Source organism: Heterodontus francisci, chromosome 3, assembly GCF_036365525.1.
Source record: "Heterodontus francisci isolate sHetFra1 chromosome 3, sHetFra1.hap1, whole genome shotgun sequence".
In the NCBI taxonomy this organism is placed as follows: Eukaryota; Metazoa; Chordata; class Chondrichthyes; order Heterodontiformes; family Heterodontidae; genus Heterodontus; species Heterodontus francisci.
The window spans coordinates 164,337,799-164,353,693 of NC_090373.1; the positions used below are offsets into that span (position 1 = coordinate 164,337,799).

The 15,895-nt window shown below is 45.2% G+C and overlaps 2 protein-coding genes across 8 annotated transcripts in view; one reads left to right on the top strand and one right to left on the bottom strand.

Moving 5' to 3' along the window:
• cdk19 (cyclin dependent kinase 19) overlaps window positions 1-6,155 on the bottom strand; it is a 308,467-nt gene extending 302,312 nt beyond the window's left edge. For 3 of the 5 annotated variants that reach the window (XM_068027312.1, XM_068027313.1, XM_068027309.1), the window contains exon 1: window positions 5,682-6,155. In XM_068027312.1, the coding sequence (XP_067883413.1) occupies window positions 5,682-5,842 (161 nt within the window). In that variant the 5' untranslated portion in view covers window positions 5,843-6,155. Of the gene's footprint in view, window positions 1-3,086; window positions 3,396-5,681 lie in introns of those variants that run through there. The other 2 variants (XM_068027314.1, XM_068027310.1) reach the window with 1 other exon arrangement.
• amd1 (adenosylmethionine decarboxylase 1) overlaps window positions 4,384-15,895 on the top strand; it is a 63,058-nt gene continuing 51,546 nt past the window's right edge. For 2 of the 3 annotated variants that reach the window (XM_068027316.1, XM_068027317.1), the window contains exon 1: window positions 4,384-4,531. In XM_068027316.1, the coding sequence (XP_067883417.1) occupies window positions 4,425-4,531 (107 nt within the window). In that variant the 5' untranslated portion in view covers window positions 4,384-4,424. Of the gene's footprint in view, window positions 4,532-7,286; window positions 7,390-15,895 lie in introns of those variants that run through there. The other variant, XM_068027318.1, reaches the window with a different exon arrangement.

A 15,895-nucleotide genomic window follows, 5' to 3' on the forward strand; every position in this document is an offset into this window, starting at 1 on the left:
GATTTGGACAAGTTGGGTGAGTGAGCAAATGCATGGCAGATGCAATATAATGTGGATAAATGTGAGGTTATCTACTTTGGTTGTAAAAACAGAAAGACAGATTATTATCTGAATGGTGATAGATTGGGAAAGGACAAGAGGCAACGAGACCCGAGTGTCCTTGTACACCAGTCACTGAAAGCAAGCATTCAGGTGCAGTGAGCAATTAGGAAGGCGAATGGTATGTTGGCCTTCATTGCAAGAAGATTTGAGTACAGGAGCAAGGATGTCTTACTGCAGTTATAGAGGGCCTTGGAGAGACCACTTCTGGAGTATTGTGTGCAGTTTTGGTCTCCTTATCTAAGGAAGGATGCTCTTGCCATGAAGGGAGTGCAAAGAAGATTTACTAGGCTGATTCCTGGGATGGCAGGACTGACGTATGAGGAGCGATTGGGTCGACTAGGCCTATATTCACTAGAGTTTAGAAGAATGAGAGGGGATCTCATAGAAACCTATAAAGTTCTAACAGGACTAGACATGCTAGATGCAGGGAGGATGTTCCCGATGGCTCGAGAGTCCAGAACCAGGGGTCACAGTCTCAGGATACGGGGTATGCCATTTAGAACCGAGATGTGGAGAAATGTCTTCACTCAGAGGGTGGTGATCCTGTAGAATTCTCTAGCGCAGAAGGATATTCATGAAGGAGACATATATATTTCTTAATGCCAAAGGGATCAAGGGATGGGGGGGGGGAAAAGCAGGAACAGGGTACTGAATTAGACGATCAGCCATGATCTTTTTTGAATGGCGGAGCAAGCCCGAAGGGCCGAATGGCCTACTCCTGCTCCTATTTTCTATGTTTCTATTCATATATACACGCTTTTCAAGAAGAATCAATGAATAGTGACAAGGAGCAAGAACTATAATTATTTTTATATTTCACTTGCCCAAGAGCACAGAGCTCCATTGTAAAAACCCTACCTCAATAAGCAATCTCGGCACAAACCAGGTATTAGTTTAGTTTAGTTTAGAGATACAGCACTGAAACAGGCCCTTTGGCCCACCGAGTCTGTGCCGACCATCAACCACCCATTTATACTAATCCTACACTAATCCCATATTCCTACCACATCCCCACCTGTCCCTATATTTCCCTACCACCTACCTATACTAGGGGCAATTGCTAATGGCCAATTTACCTATCAACCTGCAAGTCTTTGGCATGTGGGAGGAAACCGGAGCACCCGGAGAAAACCCACGCAGACACAGGGAGAACTTGCAAACTCCACACAGGCAGTACCCAGAATTGAACCCGGGTCGCTGGAGCTGTGAGGCTGCGGTGCTAACCATTGCGCCACTGTGCCGCCCCTTGTATATTCCCTTGCCTTGTTAGTCCTCCCAAAATGTATTACCTCACACTTTTCAGCATTAAATTCCATTTGCCACTGCTCCACCCATCTTACCAGCCCATCTGTATCTACCTGTAATCTAAGGCTTTCCTCCTCACTATTTACAAAATCACCAATTTTCATGTCATCTGCGAACTTACTTATCATACCTCCTATATTCACGTCTAAATCATTAATGTACACTACAAACAGCAAGGGTCCCAGCAGTATTGAATGATGTACTTACTTTGTAAATATCACACATTGCTTTTACCCATTGAGCCACTGTGGTTTGATTTTTGATTTGATTTGATTTAGAGATACAGCACTGAAACAGGCCCTTCGGCCCACCGAGTCTGTGCCGACCATTAACCACCCATTCATACTAATCCTACACTAATCCCATATTCCTACCACCTCCTCACCTGCCCCTATATTCCCCTACCACCTACCTATACGAAGGGCAATTTATAATGGCCAATTTACCTATCAACCTGCAAGTCTTTTTTGGCTGTGGGAGGAAACCGGAGCACCCGGAGGAAACCCACGCAGACACAGGGAGAACTTGCAAACTCCACACAGGCAGTACCCAGAATTGAACCCGGGTCGCTGGAGCTGTGAGGCTGCGGTGCTAACCACTGCGCCACTGTGCCGCCCCATCAGTGCATAGGCAAAACAAATTCCACCAAACTTATATCATCTTTTATGTTTTTCAGTCTTCTGGATCTGATGTTTAGTGTGTTACAAGTTCCATTCTATCAATGGTGACAGAACCTTTCGAGATGCTTCAGCCTTCCTTCTGCAACTCCTTCCCTAAATCCTTCCAACTTCAAATGCCTTCCAGAAACCCCTTGTTTTTACACAAAATTTTTAATTATCTCAACTATCTTTTCCACTAATGCTCAGCATTCATTTCTCTTGCTGTCTGTGTCTTGGAATTTTAATTTAAATTAGCAGCAATGCAAATGCAAATTGTTGTTATAATTAAAAGCAAAATACTGCGGATGCTGGAAATCTGAAATAAAAACAAGAAATACTGGAAATACTCAGCAGGTCTGGCAGTATCTGTGGAAAGAGAAGCAGAGTTAACGTTTCGGGTCGGACCCTTCTTCGGAACTTGTTACAATTGCCAATTTCATGCATGAAAATTAAGTGCACTTCTCGGTCGAGCAATACCAGAAAAATGTACACATTGTGCAGGATTTACTTTTGAAATAACTATTACGACTACTTACAAACTACACTGTAATTTTGAAATCCCTTAATATTTATATACACGAAGAGTTAGGGTATCTGAGTGATATGAAGTGTGGAAAACAAGCTTACATTTTTATTTGACAGTTCCAAAAAGATTATGTCATCCTAAATTATGACAAGCGCTGGTTTAACAGCTGCAAAACATTTACAAAACAAATTCTAGAATAAAAGAAAACCCACGAAGTAGACTGTTTTATAACATACCAGTAGCATTATCAATAAATGTATAGTTTCCAAAAACAAACATTACTAGGGCTGGAGGCCTTGCCTGAAATAGACGGGTTACTAGGAGTTGTAAACACAAGGTGTGAGGATATATTTACAAACCAATAATATCAACACTGGTCTGTGCAGCACGTGAATCGAGTAACCCAGAAATAGGTTTTTAAAATAAAAACACTCATGTCAATGAGCAGCAACAGCATCCCCGCAGCAAACCGCCTGAAGGTATTCATTTCTTACCCATCTTTTCTTTTTGCTTTGTAAACATGACCGTAGGTACCACGACCCACTTTGCAACCTTCATATTCAAACAGATCTTCTACTTTCTCTCGCTCCGCCGCTAGTTTCGTTTTAAAATCGTAATCCATGGCTATCACTCCATAAATACATATATAATTTATGTGTTTTTTGGGGGGGGAAGAAACGGAAATATAAACGGGTTGGATTATTTAATTTTGAGCACCGATCATTTCCTCACTCCGTGTGTGGGTTTTTTTGGGATCTTCCAACAACTTCGCCCGGCGACATTTAACCGCGGATTTGTTGTGTTGACGTTAGCGGCAGACAATGGCGGCCCGCGGGGCATGCCGGGCCTTGTAGTCCCTGGAGACCCCGGCTGCCCAATTCCAACCGTGGCTGCGCTTTGCGGAAAAAGACTACAACTCCCGCCCTGCATCGCTGCGGACTGGCTGACCGTTTTCGGCATCCAAAACTCAGAACAGTAAGTCCAAGGAGAGGGAGGGAAGGAACAGGCGGAAATATTCCTATTGAAGCATTAGAAAATTTAAACGAAAAACCGAGATCAAAATATTCGAATAATCACAATAGAACCCTTTCATATCCGAATTTTACTAATTCGTCTATTTACATTCCCGCCTTCTCCCAATACTACGGGTCGTCCTGGAAACATTTGATTGACAGCGAAAAGAGCCAATCGCAATATGCCTTTTGTGTTTAAAAAAATGTAAAACTCCAATGTCAGGTCCTTTATTGATATTTTTAAAAAGGAAAAAATCAACAGATCGGGACTTTGACTTGTTTTGTTTTTATTTGGGCTTTTAATTCGAAACTTTATTGGTACGTATGACCAACGGTTTTGTCCTCTGCTAACGGTCTGCCCCCGCGGGCGGGGCTCGAGCCGGCGGAGCGCGCTGGACGTTCGGGCTCGGCTGATGACGTCACAGCCGTCCCATTGTGTCGTCGGGATGGGGGAGGGGTATGGAACGGAGGGGAGGGTGGGGGAGGGGCGGAGGGTATAAAAGGGCGCGGCGGCGGCCGGCGCGTTGCTACTCACAGTATGGCCGGCGACATTAGCTAGCGGTCGCTCCTAGCAGTTCTCTGTGAAGAGGGATCGGATTTAGGGGCAAAAAAAAAATAACAAACAAGGATATTATCATCATCATAACAAAAATCGGACTGTTAAGAACCCACTAAAACAGAGCAATTGAAACTAACTTATTCTAATTAAGCTTTTACCAGAAAGAGAGAAAAGGGGGGGGGGGGGGGGGGGGGAGTTTTTTTTTGGGGGGGGCGGGAGGAGAAAGGGGGGAAAAAGTTTTTTTTTTCGTTTGTTTCACGATGGAAAACGGTGCACACTTTTTCGAAGGGACCGAGAAGCTGTTGGAGGTGTGGTTTTCTCGGCAGGATTTGTGCACGGGATCGGGAGACCTCCGGACCATCCCCAGGTAAGCGCTCACGCCGGGGAGGGAAATGTGCAGGGCCCAGGCCTCAATTCCCATTTCAAACCCCCCCCCCCCCCCCCCCCCCCCAGTCCCTTCCCATCCCTCCCAATGGTGATGGGCAAGGGGAAGCTGACATCCCTACGCAAAGCAGCGATAAGAAATGCATCTTCTCTCTCTTTTCCCACCCCCCCCCCCCCCAAAATCTAACCCCGGGTATCTGCAGCCATTCACAATAAACCGGCGGATTGCTCGCAGGGACAGTTATTGTCCTGAAATATATATTCATGTGACCGCTTATTGAACATGGTGTGGACAGGTTTGAATGGAGGAGGAGGATGGTTCCCTTCCTCTTCCCGGCCAAGCAGCCGCATGGCGGGACTCCGGGAATTTCGGCGCAAATTTTGACGCTGCCGGCATGAACTGGGCGCGGCTCCTGCTCGCATCTTTGACTTCTTTAACCCGCTATTATTATTAATAAACGGTCTGTTTTGTTGAGATACGGACGTGTAAGAATGGCCGGCCTTCATGAGCAACAGGTCACCTTTTAAAGCCTCTGCGTCGGATACACACACACACAAGACTGACACATCCGCTCTCATTCCCGGTTTGCAGGTGATTTTCTGCTTTAGGAATAACATCCAGAGGTGTCCCAGCACCTTCCACCCCACCCTTATACCTTGACAGTCTGTCAGGATGTGGCGAGCAGTGTTCCGCCTCCCCCCCCCCCCGGTACTTTTAAATAGCCCTTTTGTGGCCTTTTTATTGAAAAACGATAGATCCACATAAAATTAATTTTAGGCGTTGCACACAAGTCAGACTTCTGGCTCAATCTGTTCCACCTGTGTGATGGTGTTTTGTTTTGAAATGGGCTCCGAGAAGGAAAGTGTTTTAACCAGTAGCAGTGTCTGCTCTGTGCAGGGGGGGGGTGTGAATGAAGATTGACTTGTTAGATTGTAGCAGGCAGGTGAAAGGGGTTCTGTGTTTAAAATGGGTTGAATGGACTTTTTGGAGGGGGAGGGGGCAGCTGGAACGGCTTTTTGCTTCGAATATGCCGGTTATCATGGTTTATTAAGACTTGCAATATGAATCTTTAATGGTGAGGTCGAACTGTCACCACGTTATAATGAAGATGTTTATTCATCTTTAAACTGACCTGGTTAAAAGGTGTTGGTGGAAGTCAGGTTCGGGTGAGTTTGAAGTCGGAGACACTGAATTCACGTGGACTGAATTTCCCACACTGGCGGCACGATGGTGTTTCCATTTATTATTGGTAAAGGATTTGCTTGTAGCAGTTTCACTTTTTGGCGGGCACATCACGCGTTTAGGCCACAACCCTTTTCTCTCCCCTCGACTTTCAGCAATGTGATAACCTGCACCTTTTCCAGTCAACTGCCAGCTCTCCAAAAAGAAAATGCACCTTTTGCAGGGGCGGGGGAGTGAGGCAGCAGAATTGCAAGCACTCTGGGTTTTTTCTTTTATCTTGGCTGCCAATCTTGCTGTTGCTGGTGTCGCAGCTCCATAGTTTAGCAGGACACTGTAAAAACCTGATTTAAAGCGGTTGGCCCACACGCCGCAGAGCAGCTGGAATAATCCTTTTCACGTCTCCGAGGTGGCCATTTTTTTTAAAAAATGTTTAAAATTCGCAGCTTCTTTTCCCCTCCCGCCCCGTGCTTAGTCACATTCCTTCCCCAGGTTTGCGCGCTCACGCATGTGTGTGTGTGTGTGTGTATATATATATATATATATACACAAATAAACCAGATGCCATTGTGCAAGGACCGTTTGGCCCTCTCCCCAGAGTTGATCAGATACCGCAGTGCTCTTGCAGTCAGTCATTCCACAGTCATGGATGGCGTCCTCTCAGCACAGGGGAGAACCTGGTTCGCTTTGAGATTTCCTCTCCTATGTCTTGTCATTAATTACTCGCTTCCTGTGATTTTCATGTCTTGTAAAAGCAGCTGTGCAAAGATAACATTTGAGACGGGCTTGGAGTGGAGGGCAGTGAATGCTTCACAGACAACTTGCTGGCAGATTTTAAAATGGCCACAGTGTTGAAATTGTCATGTAATTTGATTCTAATGACAGCAAATTCGGGATTGCGTTGTAGTTCACAATGAAGTGTGGAGATATAGATCAGCCAAAAGCCATTTGCTTTTAAGTCACTGGTTCTTGTACTGTAACTTGTAGACGTTTGCGCTAATAGCTTACGGAGCACCTTTTTTTTTGAACAAAAGGCGTTCAGTGCTATTGGGCTACATTTGGAAGTTGCTAAGAATCTTAGATGGAAGAAGTTGTGTTCATACAGCACCTTTCACAAGCTCAAAAGTACTTCAGAGCCAATGGGCGAGTTCTGAAATGGAGGCAGTTCTAATGTAGAGAAATATGCCAATTTCGGTACAACAAGGTTCCACAGACTGTGAAATAAATGTTTTTTGTGATGTAGTTTGAAGGATAATTGTTGAGAAACCTTTATTATAGCGCCTTTCATGATCACAGGACGTTCCAAAGCACTTTACAGCCAATGAAGTACTTTTTGAAGTGTAGTCGGTGGTGTAATATAGAAAATGCAGCAGCCAGTATGTGCACAGCAAACTCCCACAAACAGCAATGTGATAATGATCAGATAATCTGTTTTACTGATAATTGGCCACGACACCAGGAATAACTCCTCTGATCTTCTTGGAAATAGTACCATGGATATTTTACGTCCACCTGAGAGGGAAGATGGGGCCTCGGTTTAATGTCTCATCCGGAAGATGGCACTTCTCGCAGTGCAGCACTTCAGTGCAGAACTGAAGTGTCAGCCTTTATTTGTGCTCAAGACCTGGAGTAGGACTTGAACCCGGAACCTTCTGACTGAGGTAAGAGTGCTGTCAACTGAGCCAGGGCTGACACTGTTGACGAGGAGACTGCCAGTGGCTGGGGGGTGGGGCAGTGAGGGAGCAGGAGGAAATCTCCAGCTCTTTTTCAAAAGTGCCAAGATTCTTTATCCACCCAAACAGGCAGATGGGACCTCAGTTTTTAACATCTCATCCAAAAGGCAAAAATGCCACATCTGGACTGCAGCTAATTCAGCAGGTCCTCAATGACCTGAATGGATGAGTTCCACCATATTGCTGCAATTGTTCAAAACCTGTACAAGAACACAAGAAATAGCTGAAGTAGACCATATGGCCCATTGAGGCTGCTCTGCCATTCAATACGATCATGGCAGATCTTGGGCTTCAATTCCACTTTCTTGCCTGCTCCCAGTATCCCTTGATTTCCTGCGAGACCACAAATCTGTGTATCCCGCCCTTAAATGAGCACCCACAACCCTCTAAGGTAGAGAATTCCATCGATTAAGTAAAATAATTTCTCCTCCTTTCAGTCCTGAATGATTGACCCCTTATCCTGAGACTGTGCCCCATGTTCTAGATTCCCTGACCAGTGGGAACAATCTCTCTGCTTCTACCCTATCAAGTCCTTTCAGAATCTGTATGTCTCAATTTGATCACCTCTCTTCTAAACTCCAGAGAATATAGGCCCAATTTACTCAGCCTCTCATCATAGGACAACCCCCTCATTGCAGGGACCAATTTAGTAAATCTTCACTGCACTGCCTCCAGTGCAAGTATATCCTTTCTTAAATGTGGAGACTAAAACTGCACACAGTATTCCAGGTGCAGTCTCACCAAAGCCCTGTACAATTTCAGTAAGACTTCTTTATTCCTGTACTCCAATCCCCTTGCAATAAAGGCCAACATGCCATTTGCCTTCCTAATAGCCTGCTGCACCTGCATGTTAATTTTGTGTGTTCCTTGTACGAGTACCCCCAAGTCTCTCTGAACAACTTCACACTTTCCTACATTATGCTGCATTTGCCATCTTGTTGCCCACTCATTTAACCAGTCTATATCTCTTTGCAGCCTCTCTACATCCTCCCGGTAGCTTCCCTTTCCACCGAGCTTTGTATCATCAGCAAACTTAGATACGTTACTCTGTTTCTTCATCCAAGTCATTAATAGAGTGTAAATAGCTGAAGCCCCAGCACTGATCCTTGCAGCACCCCACTATTCACTGCCTGCCAACTGTTTATGTCCACTCTGCTTCCTGTCTGTTAACCAAGAGTGTGGTCCTAAAGGAAGAGTGCTAAATTGGGGGAAGGCCAACTATACCAAAATTCGGCAGGAGCTGGGGAATGTAGATTGGGAGCAGCTGTTTGAAGGTAAATCCACATTTGATATGTGGGAGGCTTTTAAAGAGAGGTTGATTAGCGTGCAGGAGAGACATGTTCCTGTGAAAATGAGGGGTAGAAATGGCAAGATTAGGGAACCATGGATGACAGGTGAAATTGTGAGACTAGCTAAGAGGAAAAAGGAAACATAGATTAGATTAGAGATACAGCACTGAAACAGGCCCTTCGGCCCACCGAGTCTGTGCCGAACATCAACCACCCATTTATACTAATCCTACACTAATCCCATATTCCTACCAAACATCCCCACCTGTTCCTATATTTCCCTACCACCTACCTATACTAGTGACAATTTATAATGGCCAATTTACCTATCAACCTGCAAGTCTTTTGGCTTGTGGGAGGAAACCGGAGCACCCGGAGAAAACCCACGCAGACACAGGGAGAACTTGCAAACTCCACACAGGCAGTACCTGGAATCGAACCCGGGTCCCTGGAGCTGTGAGGCTGCGGTGCTAACCACTGCGCCACAGACATAAGGTCTAGGAGGCTGAAGAAAGACGAAGCTTTGAAAGAATATCGGGAATGTAGGACCAATCTGAAACGAGGAATTAAGAGAGCTAAAAGGGGTCATGGAATATCTTTAGCAAACAGGGTTAAGGAAAATCCCAAAGCCTTTTATTCACATTTAAGGAGCAAGAGGGAAACTAGAGAAAGGATTGGCCCACTCAAGGACAAAGGAGGAAAGTTATGCGTGGAGTCAGAGAAAATGGGTGAGATTCTAAACGAGTACTTTGCTTCGGTATTCACCGAGGAGAGGGACATGATGGATGTTGAGGTTAGGGACAGATGTTTGATTACTCTAGGTCAAGTTGGCATAAAGAGGGAGGAAGTGTTGGGTATTCTAAAAGGCATTAAGGTGGACAAGTCCCCAGGTCCGGATGGGATCTATCCCAGGTTACTGTGGGAAGCGAGAGAGGAAATGGCTGGGGCCTTAACAGATATCTTTGCAGCATCCTTAAACACGGGTGAGGTCCCGGAGGACTGGAGAATTGCTAATGTTGTCCCCTTGTTTAAGAAGGGTAGCAGGGATAATCCAGGTAATTATAGACCGGTGAGCCTGACGTCAGTGGTAGTGAAGCTGCTGGAGAAGATACTGAGGGATAGGATCTATTCCCATTTGGAAGAAAATGGGCTTATCAGTGATAGGGAACATGGTTTTGTGCAGGGAAGGTCATGTCTTGCCAACTTAATAGAATTCTTTGAGGAAGTGACAAAGTTGATTGATGAGGGAAGGGCTGTAGATGTCATATACATGGACTTCAGTAAGGCGTTTGATAAGGTTCCCCATGGTAGGCTGATGGAGAAAGTGAAGTCGCATGGGGTCCAGGGTGTACTAGCTAGATGGATAAAGAACTGGCTGGGCAACAGGAGACAGAGTAGCAGTGGAAGGGAGTTTCTCAAAATGGAGACGTGTGACCAGTGGTGTTCCACAGGGATTCGTGCTGGGACCACTGTTTGTGATATACATAAATGATTTGGAGGAAAGTATAGGTGGTCTGATTAGCAAGTTTGCAGATGACACTAAGATTGGTGGAGTAGCAGATAGTGAAAGGGACTGTCAGAGAATACAGCAGAATATAGATAGATTGGAGAGTTGGGCAGAGAAATGGCAGATGGAGTTCAATCAGGGCAAATGCGAGGTGATGCATTTTGGAAGATCCAATTCAAGAGTGAAGTATACAGTAAATGGGAAAAGTCCGGGGAAAATTGATGTACAGAGAGATTTGGGTGTTCAGGGAAGGTGGCAATGCAGGTCAGTAGAGTGGTCAAGAAGGCATACGGCATGCTTTCCTTCATCGGACGGGGTATTGAGTACAAGGGTTGGCAGGTCATGTTACAGTTGTATAAGACTTTGTTTCGGCCACATTTGGAATACTGCGTGCAGTTCTGGTCGCCACATTATCAAAAGGATGTAGATGCTTTGGAGAGGGTGCAGAGGAGGTTCACCAGGATGTTGCCTGGTATGGAGGGCGCTAGCTTTGAAGAGAGGTTGAGCAGATTAGGATTATTTTCATTAGAAAGACGGAGGTTGAGGGGGACCTGATTGAGGTGTACAAAATTGAGGTGTAGACAGGGTGGATAGCAGGAAGCTTTTTGCCAGAGTGGGGGATTCAATTACTAGGAGTCACGAGTTCAAAGTGAGAGGGGAAAAGTTTAGGGGGGATATGCGTGGAAAGTTCTTTACGCAGAGGGTGGTGGGTGCCTGGAACGCGTTGCCAGCGGAGGTGGTAGATGCGGGCACGATGGCGTCCTTTAAGATTTATCTAGACAGATACATGAATGGGCAGGAAGCGAAGAGAGAAAATAGGCAACATGTTTAGATAGAGGATCTGGATCGGCGCAGGCTTGGAGGGCCGAAGGGGCTGTTCCTGTGCTGTAATTTTCTTTGTTCAATCCTCTATCCATGCTAGTATATTGTTCCGAACACCATGAGCCCCTATTTTGCCTGTTAGTCTTTTATGTGGCAGCTTATCGAATGCCTTTTGAAAATCCAGATATACTACATCTACAGGTTCCCCTTTATCTACCCTACTAGTTATATCCTCAAAAACTCTACTAAATTTGTCAAACCGGATCTCCCTTTAGTAAAACCATGCTGACTTGTTCTAATCATACTATGCTTTTCCAAGTGCAATGTTAAGACTTCTTTAATAATAGTTTCCAGCATCTTCCCAATGACTAATGTTAGGCTAACTGGCCTGTAGTTTCCCATTTTCTCTCTACCTCCTTTCTTGAAAAGCGGCGTAACATTTGCCAACTTCCAACCTGATGGGACCATTGCAGAATCTAAGGAATTCTGGAAAATAATAGCGCATCCACTATCTCTGCAGCTATCTCTTTTAGAACCCAATGTTCTGAAGGATGTAGGCCAGCTGGTCCTGGGGACTTGTCAGATTAGTCCTCAAGTTTCTCTAATACTTTTTCTCAGCTGATATCAGTATCATTAATTTCCTCACTTTTTAGCCCCCAGGTTACTGCCTCTTTTTGGTATGGAACTTGTGTCTTCTACTGTGAAGACACACAAAATATTTGTTCAATTACTGCCTTGGTCATTCCCCTGATAAATTTAGGTAGTTCCCTGATGTTTCTGCCAGTGTATGTTACGAAGTCAGAGATCTCTGATAGTTGTTGCATTATATTTGGACTTAGCCATTCTAGACTAAGAGAAAGAAAATAATCAATGAGTCCTGCTGTTGATTTTTATTTGGTGACCTCTTGCTGAAAAATATGCAAGTGTGATCATATTAGATCTTTGTGGTTGCCTGATGCTACTTCTCATAGTTGGAGAGCCTGTGAACACACATTTGAGCAAGGTATTGGAAGGATTCTGATGCCTTTGGAACCATGTTCCAGCGAAATGATGCCTTTCCAAAATGGGATGAAGGAAGTTGAACTTTAGAAGAAATTGGGTTTGCTTCTGCACCAAGCATATATCTTGGCATCAGTGATTAGCTAATAATTTGCTTGCCAGTGGTCACCATTGCTGCCCATCATAAATTTCAGTTAACAGTTGTGACTTTCCCCAGAAAATCCCATTCTCCTTGTTGAGCTTTACTGGTTATCTGTGCTATGAAGAAACTTGAAGATCCTTATTAAATCTGTTCATCACGTCTGTTGTCATCTATAGCTGTATCTGTACTTGCAGCTTTTTTATTCAGTCATGGGATGTGGGCGTCACTGGCTAGGCCAGCATTTATTGCCCGTCCCTAATTGCCCTTGAGAAGGTTGTGGTGAATGCTTTCTTGAACCACTGCAGTCCTTGGGGTGTAGGGACACCCATAGTGCTGTTAGGAAGGCAGTTCCAGGATGTTAACCAAGCAACAGTGAAGGAACAACAATGTAGTTCCAAGTAAGGATGGTGTGTGGCTTTGACAGGAACTTGCAAGTGGTGGTGTTCCCATGTACCTACTGCCCTTGTCCTTTTAGGTGGTAGAGGTTGTGGGTTTGGAAGGTGCTGTCTAAGGAGTCTTGGTGAGTTGCTGCAGTGCATCTTGTAGATGGTGCACACTGCTGCCACTGTGCATCAGTGGTGGAGGGAGTGAATGTTGAAGGTGGTGGATGGGGTGCCAGTCAGGTGGGCTGTGTTGTCCTGAATGGTGTTGAGTTTCTTGACTGTTATTGGTGCTGCACTCATTCAGGCAAGTGGAGAGTATTCCATCACGCTGCTGACTTGTGCCTTGTAGATGGTGGACAGGCTTTGGGGAGACAGAAGGTGAGTTACTCGCTGCAGAATTCCCAGCCTCTGACCAGCTCTTGTAGCCATGACGTTTGTAGCTGGTCCAGTTCAGATTCTGGTCAATGGTGGCCCCCAGGTGGTTGTTACGGGGGATTCAGCGCTCGTAATGCTGTTGAATGTCATTGGGCGATGGTTAGATTCTCTCGTTGGAGATGGTACTTATGTGACGCAAATGTTTTTTGCCACATCAGCCCAAGCCTGGATATTGACCAGGTCTTGCTGCATATGGACATGGGCTGCTTCAGCATCTGAGGAGTCGCGAATGGTGCTGAATATTGTGCGAACATCCCCACTTCTGACTGTATGGTGGGAAGGTCATTGATAAAGCAGCTGAAGATGGTTGGGTTGAGGAAACCACCCTGTGGAGCTCTTGCAGTGATGTCCTGGGACTGAGATTATTGACCTCCAACAACCACAGCCATCTTTCTTTGTGCTGGGTATGACTCAACCAGTGGAGAGTTTTCCCCCTGATTCCCATTGACTCCAGTTTCGCTAGGGGGCCTTGATGCCATACTTGGTCAGATGCTGCCTTGATGTCAAGGGCAGACACTCCATATCTCACCTCTGGAATTCAGCTCTTTTGTCCATTTTGGACCAAGGCTGTAATGAGGTCAGGAGCTGAGTGGCCCTGGTGGAACCCAAACTGAGCATCACTGAGCAGGTTATTGCGAAGCAAGTGCTGCTTGATAGCACTATCGACAACATCTTCCATCTCTTTGCTAATGATCGGGAGTAGGCTGACAGGACGGTAATTATCCAGGTTGGATTTGTTCTTTTTGTGTACAGGACATATCTGCACTATTATCCACATTGCTGGGTAGATGTTGGTGTTGCTGTACTGGAACAGCTTGGCTAGGAGCATGGCTATTCTGGAGCACAAGCAATATCCCATACCTTCAGCCATTTCTTGAAATCACATGGAGTCAATCGGATTGGCTGAAGACTGGCATCTGTGATGCTGGGAACCTCAGGAGGAGGCAGAGGTGGATCATCCATCGGCACTTCTGGCTGAAGATGGATACAGATGCTTCAACCTTGTCTCTTGCACTGATGTGCTGGGTTCCCCCATCGTTGAGGATGGGGATATTTGTGGAGCCTCCTTCTCCTCCTGTCAGTTGTTTAATTGTCCACCACCACACTCAACTGGATGTTGCAGGACTGCAGAGCTTAAATCTGATCCATTGGTAGCCCTGTCTATTGCATGCTGTTTCTGCTGTTTGGCATGCAAGTCGTCCTGTGTTGTAGCTTCACCAAGCTGACACCTTATTTTGAAGTATGCCTGGTGCTGCTCCTGGCATGCCCTCCTGCTCCCATCTTTGAACCAGTGTTGATTCCCTGGCTTGATGGTAATGGTAGAGTGTGGACTATGTTGGGACCCTTGCTTTTCCTCATATATATTAATGACCTAGACCTTGGGTGTACAGTGCACAATTTCAAAGTTTGCAGATGATCCGAAACTTGGAAGCCGTGAACTGTGAGGAGGATAGTGCAGAACTCCAAAAGGACGCACACAAGTTTGTGAAATGGGTAGGCATGTGGCAGACGAAGTTCAATGCCAAGAATTATGAAGTGATTCGTTTTGGTAGGAAGAATATGGAGAGACAATATAAAATAAAGGGTACCATTCTAAAGGAGCTGCAGGACCAGAGGGACCTAAGTGTATATGTGCAAGTCATTGAAGGTGGTAGGGTAAGTTGAGAGAGCGGTTAATAAAGCATACAGTGTCCTGGTCTTTATTAATAGGGGCATAGAGTACAAGAGCAAGGAAGTTATGTTGAACTTGTATAAGACACTAGTTCGGCCTCAGCTGGAATATTGCGTACACTTCTGGGCACTGCACTTTAGGAAAGATGTGAGCGTGTTGGAGAGAGTACTGAAAAGATTCACAAGAATGGTTCCGGGGTGAGGAACTTCAGTTACGAAGCTAGATTGGAGAGGTTAGGACTGTTTTCTTGGAGAAGAGAAGGCTGAGAGGTGATTTGATAGAGGTATTCGAAATCATGAGGGGTCTGGACAGTAGATAGAGAAACTGCCCCCACTCATGAAAGAATTGAGAACGAGAGGGCACAGATTTAAAGTATTTGGTAAGAGAAGCAAAAGTAATATGAGGAAAAACCTTTTCACGCGAGTGGTTAAGCTCTGGAATGCGCTGCCTGAGAACTTGGTGGAGGCAGCATCAATTAAAGCATTCAAAAGGAAATTACAGTTGTATGAAAAGGAATGTGCAAGATTACAGGGAGAAGGCAGGGAATGGAATTGAGGGAATTGCTCTTTCAGAGAGCCAGTGTCTACACGATGGGCCAAATGGCCTCCTGCACTGTAACAATTCTATGTGGAAGTAGAGGGTTTTAAACTGAAAAGGATCAAATTTGGGAAGGTTTGGTAAACCAAAAAGTAGACAAGATATGAGAGAAAGGTATTAATGTGGGAAATTATAAACAGACTGTGACAGGAAGGGACAGAGAGTACAAATCTAAGTAAATCAACCGATAAGGCTGGTGGTTACAAAAATAGGACAAATCCAGCTCTGTATCTGAATGCATGTAGCATTTGAAACAGAACAGATGAACTGAGAGCGCAAATAGAAATAAATAAGTACGATCTGATGGCCATTACAGAGACATAGCTGCAGGATGATATAGATTGGGACCTGAATGTTGAAGGGTACATGACATTTAGAAAGTACAGGAAGCTAGGAAAAGATAACGGCATGGCTCTGTTAATTAATGATGGTATTAGCACAATAGAGAGGGATGACCAGTTCAGGAGACCAGGATGTAGAAGCAGTTTGGGTAGAAATGAGAAATGCAAGAAGTCCCTTGTGGGAGTGGTGTACGGGCCACCTAACATTAACCACACTAAGACGGGGTATAAAGGAAGAAATAATGGC